This window comes from Thalassophryne amazonica, chromosome 3 (genome assembly GCF_902500255.1).
Source record: "Thalassophryne amazonica chromosome 3, fThaAma1.1, whole genome shotgun sequence".
Taxonomy (NCBI): domain Eukaryota; kingdom Metazoa; phylum Chordata; class Actinopteri; order Batrachoidiformes; family Batrachoididae; genus Thalassophryne; species Thalassophryne amazonica.
In genome coordinates, this window is record NC_047105.1 from 112,608,416 (window position 1) to 112,619,042 (window position 10,627).

At 39.2% G+C, this 10,627-nt stretch overlaps 1 protein-coding gene across 1 annotated transcript; it reads right to left on the bottom strand.

The window, feature by feature from the left end:
- Positions 1-1,921: 1,921 nt before the first annotated feature.
- Positions 1,922-9,368, bottom strand: tp53rk (TP53 regulating kinase). Its single transcript, XM_034167326.1, has 2 exons — positions 9,125-9,368; positions 1,922-2,482 (listed from the first exon to the last, which is right to left on the bottom strand). The coding sequence occupies exons 1-2, from the start codon at positions 9,327-9,329 to the stop codon at positions 1,998-2,000; spliced, it is 690 nt and encodes a 229-aa protein (XP_034023217.1). The 5' UTR covers positions 9,330-9,368; the 3' UTR covers positions 1,922-1,997.
- Between the last annotated feature and the right edge of the window lie 1,259 nt (positions 9,369-10,627).

A 10,627-nucleotide genomic window follows, 5' to 3' on the forward strand; every position in this document is an offset into this window, starting at 1 on the left:
GTGTTGTTGAAAGACCCCAGAACTGCCAAGACACTATGACCACATTTACCTGCTCAAGTCACACCTGATTTTTTTTTTTATCGTTTTCCAGCTCGATTGGCTGTGCACACCTGACAGAATTAACTACCTGGGAGTAGAACAGGTTGAGTTAGAAAACATGCAGGGCAGGCACTCTCCAGGAACAGGGTTGCAGACACCTGCTCTAGAATAACAGTGTGCTTCCACCACACTCACACAGCCTGTCACTCCCTATCTTAAAGTGCCGACACAGTACACACACGAGCTGTGTGCAGCAGCTTCTCTGCATTGTTTGACTTCTCCCACTCAGGATGCAAACTTAACGATCTGTGGTATGGGAGGTGAATGCTCTGACCAGGCGGCTAAAACCCGGCTCAGACCTGAGTGGCCAGAGTATCCTTTAGCTGTCGGGAGAGTGAGGCCTATTGACTGTCACATGCAACTCTTGCTGGCCTACGTCACACATCCAACTACAAAAATGTAAATCGTGAATTCTGCATAGGTGAATTGGAAACTTGAAATTGTCAGTGGGTGTGCATGCAGGTGTGAATGTGTCTGTCTGTCTACACTCACAGAAATATTTGCCCTAGCTTTTAAGATTTATGTAATTTTATTACATGACTGACTCCCATTTACTTTTTTAGATAATTTTAATACAAACCTACCGAATAAACCTTACATGATGCATATTCATTAATCCTATTTATTTGAAATGCATAATCCTCAGATTTATGTATTTAGTATTAATAAAATATAATTAATCAATAATAATGACAGTATTTATTTAAAATACAAAAAATATATTGTCTGAATTGCATAATAATTATATTACCTATGCATAGGTAACATAATTATGATACAATTCAGACAATATACCAATTCAGAATATATACATGTGGCCCTGTGACAGACCAACCATTTTCAACATTGCACAGAACTTCATACGTTCTCAAGAAATGTTGGTTTCTCGGAATGCAAAAGATTTTTGTGGGTGGGCTCCAAATTTCTCAATCACACCTCACAACGCAAGCCTCAAAATTAATACCGTAAAATACAGTCTCCTCATGTTCATGACATTTTTGATATTTGTTATCACAGTAACATCAGGGCAGAATATTTACAAGAGAGCGTATTTAACAGATGATTTGCTGTCCTTTGTTTTGCCTAACATGTGCACCTTTACAGGCTGTAAAAGAAAACAGAAAGCAGCCAAAGCTCTGATTTTATTTACACTTATTTGTTCTGATTGAAACAGCTGTCTGAGTACATGTATCTGCCTCTCTTATTTATTACTGGCTGCATAAGCAACACTTCAGCTGGGATCACTGAATAAGTTTTATTTTGTGAACTTGTACACCGATTTCACCAACAGCAGTGGGTTTGACAATACTCAACTCGATAAAACTGCACAAACATGTTGCATTTCGACAAATATTTCTTGAGTTTTTGATATGTTTAAAACAGAAAAAAGAAAGACCTATATTCCGACTCAAAAACCAATACTACCAAACTTAATGTAATTTAATCAATAAGCTTGTAAATAGGATGTATTTCAGGTTTTAAAAAAGACATTTTTAAAATATGACCCCTTTTTTTATATATATATAAAAGATGCATTTTCATGATTGTATTTATAACACAAACTAGCAACACACAATGTGGTTGCCAGCCAATGTACCAAATGTGGCATGTCGAGAAACCAATCAGATCACTTGACTGGTACAAAAAAAAAAAAAAAAGTGTAGTAAAAGTAAAGTGTGTTGTAAGAATGATTTTAATGGAGGTGATTATAAAGTAGTTGTACAGCCAGTCATTTCCTACCATCACAAACCCACTGACTACAGTGTAGAAACTGGTTTTAAATTACATTTCTCCAAATATCTGCATCATATATTGCTTTTAAAAAAGCCTATGTTGACAATCGTATTTTTTAACAACATAAACAAAGAGGACTGTCCCTGTGAAGATTCCTGTTGTTCTCATCCCACCATGGATCGTTTCCTCCCTCTCAGCCGAACCTCATCGAGCTTCTTAATGACTGCTGCGGACTTCTTGGAGGACGCCGTGTAGCTCTTCAGCAGCTTCTCAAACAACGCCTCTGTGTTGGGATGGGTACTGAGGAAAGCCTTCTCTAGCACATACAGGTCCACCCCTTTGTCTTCAGGAAGAGCAGAAATGTAACTCAGGCCAAAGTCAATCAGCACCAGATCAAACTCTCCACCCACGGCATGCCTCAGCAGCATGTTGGATGTTGTCAGATCCCCGTGGATGACGTCCTCATCGTGCATTTTAGCCAAAATCTGGCCCACCCTCTCAGCCAGTAGGTTCAGTTCCTGGTTGGGAGAGTGCTGAGACTGCTGAACAGAAGCGATATGGTCACGGACAGTTGAGGATCCCAGGATTTCTTCTAAAAAAATGCAGTGGGAGCTGTAGTCCACGAAGTAAACGACAGGGACAGAGATACCTGAGGAGGGGGGAAAAATTATAATAATAATAATATTAAGACAGGAGGAACATTTTAACAGGGTTTTAAAAGTTCAGAGCACTGAAGGCATCTGCAGACTCTTATCCTGTACTGCCCTCTAGCGGCCACAGAGCTGAAAAGATTTGATTAACAAAAATATTTTTTTTGTGCAGTGATGGAAGCAAGAGTTCATTTACTTAAGTACAGTACAAATTTAAAGTGTAGGTGACACTAAAAATGTCACTAAATAATCACTAAATAATAATAAATAATCACTAAAAATGATGAAAAATGTTGATATGTAAAAAAAATCCTGAACAATAAAAGTCGGTAAGTGTGCGGGTGAAGGATAAACAACAGCTGTCTGAAGCCTGCACTCCATTTCAACCGCGGCCATACTGTTGCTACGTCATCACGAGAATGGGACCTGCTGATTCAAGCCAAAATCAACTGTAAACACGGTGGAGGTCGAGCTGTTTACAGACTATTTTTTTCTAACGTGGAGCTTTTTTATTTTTTTTTTTTAAGTCCAGTCTGAAGGTGTTTCTGAAGAAGCTGTGGGGACGCAGCCTTATGGTTTTGAGCCTTATTTAGACCACAATGAGGGAGACGAAACCTTGGAGTAAAACCTTCAGTCTGACAACAGTGATGAGGTTGGCAGAGTTCAGAACACAGAATCATGATTATAAAATAAATAAATAAATAATGCAGATGATTTCGGCATGTGGGTGGAGATGATAAACTTTTTTTTTTTGCCAGCTCTTTGGTCATAATAAAAAGGTTTCTTTTACCATCTGCAACATCAGAAAAAAGTGATGAAGTGTGGATTTTTTTTAATGTTTTTTGTCTATCTTCTTAGAAATGGATACATACATTTCAAATCTGAAAAATGAAAAGAGGGACAGCTATTTTTTAAAATAAATCATTTTTCCTTCTTGATACAGTTAGTGTATTGTACGTTAGTAACGTAACATGTTATTATTAAATATTAAAACCATTCACACAAGGAGTTAATATAAAGTCTTGCCTGTCCGGTTCAGTGAGGTCATCTTCAGTCTGATAAAAACGTAAAGCCTGATTTTGGAAAACGACATCTGAAAATAATTTAGTTCCTTGTTCTAGCTGAAGAAAAGTCCATTTGTCACATCAGCAGTTTGGTGCTAGGTTACAGCATCAGTACATGCGTAATCCGTTAATTGTGTCTGCTGGTTCGTGTCTCTGCTGTGAACGCATTTTGTTTTGTTCTTGCTGCGGAATAAACATTTTGATTAAACAAAATTGTAGAGCCCGACCGATATATCGGCCAATATATGCCCTTTTCAAAGTACTCACTATCGGCCGAAATTCTGCCAATAGAATGCTGATCATTTCTCATAAACAGAACAGTTACTGAAATAATGTTTGTCGGCAATGTAAAATGTCCTTGCACCGTTTGTCCAGTAGCTGGAGCTCTGACTCCATTCGACTGAGAGCTGCTTACACCCCTGCTTAAATATGTTCATCACCGGCCACCGTAGTTTGCCGTCACACTGCACTGTTTGACTGACAAAGGCATACAAGTAAGTTTATAAGGATGTTGTTTGTAATAACTTTGTGATTACATTCACCCCACATTTCTCCCGTTTCAGTTCAACTCAGTTTGATTAACTCAGTTTATGTAGTAATGTCAAATGTGCTTCATTGCATCGATCACACTTTTTATTAAGCCCACGTTGTGTAGACCTTATTTCTAGCATGTAAAACTTTCGTTTACTCCTAAGAGGTTGAAACATTCAGATTCACTGGTCTTCCGGGTTCTGGGAATTACTGCTGTTCGCCATTAACCCTCTGGGGCCAATGCCGTCGGATACGACGGCTGGGACCAAGTTTTACTAAATTGTAAATAACTTTTTAATGATATGAGATAGAAACTTACTTTTTTTTTTTTTGCTGAAAAGTTAACTCCGGACTTTCGATCCACTGTCGGCCTTGGTACTCCTCATAGAAGATGTGTGATGACGTGCGCAATGTGAGTGTCCAATCGGAATTGGTTCTCAGTCACATGGTTTTCCAAAATCCAATCGTCGGGCAGATTTACCTCACGTGATATGGCAAACATCATTTTCAGGAGTGATATCTTTTTAGCTGGCCCATTTGAATAGCCCCATAGCTGCTCCAATTGCATTTTTTGAACTTGAAAATTCTTCTCTGTTCTAAAGTTAATCAATATGAGGACAAAGCTTCAGCTTTTACCTTTTTTCAGATCATACCTTTTTTGTTAAAGAACATTTTATTCATTAAAAAAAAAAAATTATCGGCTGATTTATCAGCTATCGGCAAATCCAATTTATCGATTATCGGCATTTTTTTCATCCAAATATCGTTATCGGCCTCAAAAAAAATCCATAGCGGTCAGGCTCTACAAAAGTTCTTTATTTGCATTTATCTCCGACTATACGTTAAAATGTGGTCATAAGATCACACTGAATGCCGCATGACGGTAAAGAGATGCTCAGCTGCTGCCAGGACCTTACAAGGTCCACTCGTGTCCTCTCAGAAACCGCCATGATCGCAATGGTCATGGTGAAGTATGAAGCTGCACCTGATATTCGCAGAAGAGTCGCCAAACCCAGAAAATGCACAAATACCACACAGGCCACACAAAAAACCTCACAGAGCACCCCATGACCATCCAACAGGCGCACAATGACCGTAGCGGGTTTTTTTTAAACCACAGCAACAGCAGATCATCCACAGAGTGACGCGAGTTTGGATGTGTACTCAGGAAAAAAAAAAAAACAGAGCGATATCATTTCAATATCACAGCCAACAGGCACACAATGACCGGGGCTGTGTGTCATGATTTTTATGAATAAACTTCATTTTATAAAGCGCTAAATGAGTTCTTTGTCAGTTGATGTCCGCCGAGTTCGTCAGAAACTTTTGTGCGTGTTCAAATCTGAACAGATCAGGAGGAGAGATCTGTCTTATACCCTCCTGTGGCTGATGTTTTATTCTGGGTTTATGAAAGCTCCGGTGCCAATTCAGCACAAGCAGACATGCAGCTCGAGTGTCACCGAAAGTGCCCCATCACATCAGGCAAATAATCTGTGCCCAGATTAGTTATGACAACCTGCAGCATTAACTAACTAAAAACTTGTCATCATGGAACACCAAACCAGCTAAATATTAAATGAATCCTTTTTCTACTTTTCTGCATGTGCACATTCAATTTGGATTGTGTGTGCATGTGTGTTTTTTCCACTGCCGTGCACCTGACAGCACCTGCCTGAAACACCCTGCATGGAACATTTAATAAATACGTAGGTATATTAAGTTCAATGTGGACTCGCCACAGTTTTGTCCTTTTTCCCCATCAATTGTATAATCCAGAGTTTGACTCACAGAGCGCTGTGTGGAGCTCCAGTCAAAAGAAGATGAAAAAGTGAGTTTTCTGAAGAGGACAACAGTCATGTGACTTTTTTCAGTCCCTGCAATGTTTTTTTTGTTTTGTTTTTTTTAAATCAGTGCTGATCTGTAAGCTGCCGACCAGGTCAGCCTCGCCGGCCTCCTGCAGAGCATCACAGCGGAGCTCTGAAAGTGGTGATCGGTCTTGAAGTCCTGAGCGATTTCTCTCACCAGGAGCTGGAAGGGCAGCTTGCGGATCAGCAACTCAGTGGATTTCTGGTAGCGATGGATCTCTCTCAACGGCATGGTGCCGCGCCTGTAAAGGTGAGGCTTCCTCACACCAACGGTAGCCAGAGTGCTCTTCCGGGCGGCTTTGGATTTACGGATGGTCTGCTTGGATCTGGCCATATTAAAGCTTCCTTCAGATCTTCTGAGCTAGGTCTCTCTGTATCGCTTGGAAAGCTCGTAACACTCCACTGCTTGATCCACAATAACTGTTGGTAGCCTGTAAAATGAGCGACCTACCTCATTTTTATCACCTCTGTTTGAACAACCAACGACATCACAAAAGTTGACCATTGTTGAAGCTTCTGCAATTGTTTGCCAAATGCACGTAGCGTATCACAGAGGCCACCGCGTCGTAATCCAGAATGGCCGCAAAATGACGTGACCGATACGTCACATGAAAACCCTCTATACAGCTTTCTATACTCTGTGTTAGTACGTGCCTGCAGCCGACGTGCTTGATGAATTCCTGCACAAAGCGTAGTGCCCAAACAATGCTGTATTTGTGATGACTAGGGATGGGTATCGAGAACCGGTTCCTTTCGGGTATCGTTAAGAAATGATTCAATCCACCGACATCAATAAGCTTTGTGCTTAACTATTCTGTTATCGGTCCTTCAGAGTGGCCGTTGTTTTGGGGTGTGTTTGTCAGGAAAATGATCATTTCTCTACATTGATTACAGACCCTGCAGCGGGTCCGTAATCAACTTTTCTGCAGCGCGGCTTTGCTTTGAACCTTGAACCAATCGAAGCAGTGGTTCGCAGATTGAAGCAATGCTAAACGGACCTGTTATGGTCTTCTGAAACAGTTGATAGATGTATTTTATAACTTAAAAACTGGAGTGATGCTAACGCGTTAGCATGTCTATGGCATTTTCAATGTTAAAAGTTAGCATTAAGCAGTTGCAGCTCTCATCACGTTCGGGTGCATTTGTTTTCAAATTGTAATATTTCTTAAATTTATTTTTGTTTATATATTAATAATCTAATGATTATTATATACAATTTTAGAGAAAGAGACAAAAAGAACCTGAATAGAAACACAACAGAAAATATAAAAGCAACTAACAATGAACATACATAAATAATAAATACATACATACAGAAATAAATAAGTGTTTCCTGTGAACACCTAGTGATTCTTACACCTCCATTTCATCCCTGTCTTATTTAAGTTTAATGACAGTTTGTTTCGGTCAAACCATATTTTCAGTGTGTTAATTTCTTCAGTGATTTCCTCCAGAACTATCTGCCAAACTAGAAAACTGCTGCATCCTAGTAAGAGTAGAATACTACTGGAATGAATTTGAATAAGGAAAGTTGTTTTTTTTTTCTCACCTAAATGGATGCTGCACTCACTCCACTTTATCGTCTGGAATAGTCCCAGATTGCATTTCAGGGCTTCTAGAATTCAAACATTTTCGTGTGGGTGGTGTTGGGGGGTAATTTGGGGTTTCATCTTTTTTTGTTTTTCACCACTTTCATCCCTAAATATGTCAATCATGAGTCACTTTTGTGCAGATTAAAGTTACTAACTGGGACTCCTGTCTTGTTGCGAGAAAGAAACAAGAATTGTCCTCCGTTCTGTTCACACAGCTCCAAACGTTGCGTGGCTCTCTGACGAGTCAAGTTAGAACGATAGAATCCAGTCTAAATTAATAACTTCAAAGCGAAACACCATTTTGTTTATTTTTATTTATGTCCAGAGATCAAGGATACAGTGACCAATTTCATATTTATTTACTTTAAGACTCAATGAAATACATAGAAAACCTGTAAAGCCTACTTTTAGTACAAAATTCACGACGTATCGATAAGGAATCAGATCGATAAGCAGAATCGATAATGGCATTGATAGATAAAATCTTATCAATACCCATCCCTAGTGATGACAGCACGTTTTTGTGGGTAACAAAAACATAAGGGGATGATTCTTAGACTACGGGCACTTATTATGTCCTTTGATCATATTGTATGAAAAACAGAAAAAAGGGGAAATTTCACACTTTTATAGTTATCTTTACAATGAAAGTGTGTTAAGAAATTTGTTCTAGTAGTCTATGATGACTTTTTCACCTTTTTTCAGCATCATTATATGCAAATATTGCCGTTTTGTGCTTGTCCCACACCCAGACTTTTGATCTTCAATGATAAAAATGAATGGTAAAGAAACGTTTTTTTCTAATGTTTTAAAATATCTCTGAATAAAATATCAGTAAAATAATCAAAACATAATTGGGGTATTCAATGTCATACAACTGTTGTGATTTTTTTTAAACAAAATGTAGTTGTCCCACACTATTGCCGTAATTTCCACCACAACACTGTAATGTCCCTAAACAGTTTGTATGAAAGATTGTTTGGGTAGTTTCTATGGAGATAAACAGTGACATCAGAGCACATGTATATAGCGCCAAATCACAACAAACAGTTGCCCCAAGGCGCTTTATATTGTAAGGCAATGGTGTGGTGGAAATTACATTTACAAGGCCAATAGTGCCCGTAGTTAAAGAATCACCCAAGGAGTATATTTGGCACAAGAACTTGTGTATCCCGTGTGTTTTTACACTTAAATGATCGTAATCAATATACTCGCACTCATCCAGCAGCATCTTCTCATGTCAGCAAATTCAGTGCTGGGTCAGGCCAAAGTAGTCCGGCAAGTTATCCCACAATGCCAAAATAGAAGAGATGTGCTTCAACGAGAGGAGCACTCTGAGCAGGTGTTTTCATACAATAAAGTGTTGTCAATATACAGAGAATATAAAGGAAGAATTATAAAACAAAAAGAAGAAAGAAAATGCAAGGACTACCTAGAAAGGATCATTCAAATAAGCAAGAAACGAGACCTATCTCCACAGATCTTTCTAGTTATTTTGTGCAGAAGTGTAAAAAAAAATCTCAAAGGTACTAATGCAACTTTTTCCACTTATAAAAAAAAATATATGCGCATAAACGGGTTGCACTCGCCTGCTCTCCTGCAGCGCAGCACGGATCGAACCTCCTGCACTGTCCTCCGGTGGGTCAACTTCTCGTCTAACGCCGGGTGTCTGTAGCGCTTCGGAAACCTCTCCTTCACCACTGTGGGCTTTCCTAAAAACTGTGCCCGGTACACCCGAGCCTCTGCTCCCTGTTTAAGTAACTCTGCCTCAGCCAGAAACTTCACAGCAGCCATGATCTTCTTCCTCTTCTTCTACTGGATTTATTGGCGGTTGTTAAACTCACTGCTACATTACTGCCACCAATGTGTGGGAGGGTGGAAGAGCAGGCTGACAAAAAAAAAGAAGAAAAAAAGAGCATTTTTAGGGGATGGTATGGAACCCTGAAAGGGTCAGATGCGGAAAAAAATACAAATCTGTACCCAAAATTTAGAAATCGAAGGCCAAACGTTTATAAACTGTTACCTCAGATTTCTAACCTGTGCCCTCGGATTTGTAAGCTGTGCACACTTTCTGTAAACTATACCCACAGTCTGAAGAAAAAAAAAAAAATCAGATTTGCCGTTGCAAAATAAGAGTCAAATCAATACACTTATGACACCAGTATGTAATGTATGACTGATGGACAGAAAAGCAGACAGTCATTTACCCATAGATTAGTAATATAGTGATGTGGAAAATTTGCAGTCTTGATCAGATGGCATGCAAACTATCCTTGACTGTTACGGATTATCATCCCCCTCTTCTGTAAACCCTAGGGTATCTATGAAAATGGATTAACTCCTCATTAGGGTTTGGGCTACCTGGTCCTCTGTAATTTAGGATATTACCATTTGCCCTATGGAACAAGTGGCCAAAAACCACAAAAAGCACATTAGACAAAGAACGTAATGTGGCCAACACAGAGACACATTAGACATTAGATTTGGTGGGGTTAGAATTAGAGCAAAAAAATAAATAAAAAAAAAAAATCAACATCTGAAAATGTCTTGGCGAATCCAATGCTATTGTGCAGCTATTCACAGGTGAGGATTGGTGATGTAATAGGGTCCAGACCAATATACATAAACTGTATATTCAAAGTTATTCCACATACTAGCTGATTAATACCATATTATGAAATGTCCTGGTTGGTGCTGATTTTGGTTACAGCAGATCAGTCAGTCAGCTGGATGTCAGCTGTCAACTATCAGTGCCATATGATTGCAGCTAGCATTGTGATGTTTTGGGGAATTATTTTCTTCTATGATACTTCCTCTATCTGTAATTAAGAAGTTATGGTGAACACATATGAAACACTACATAAATATTCACATATCATACTTAGTGAATGGAGATTAACCATTTTAAATTCAAGTTGCAGGGTGTCTAGTTTGGTGACTGCAGAATTACATCTCTGCTATTTGCAGATGATGTGGTTCTGTTGGCTTCATGTGACAGTGACCTCTGATGGGCATTGGGCAGGTTTGAGTAGAAGTGTGACATGAGTGGGATGAGGATCAGCACCTCCAAATCTCAGACCATGGTCCTCTGT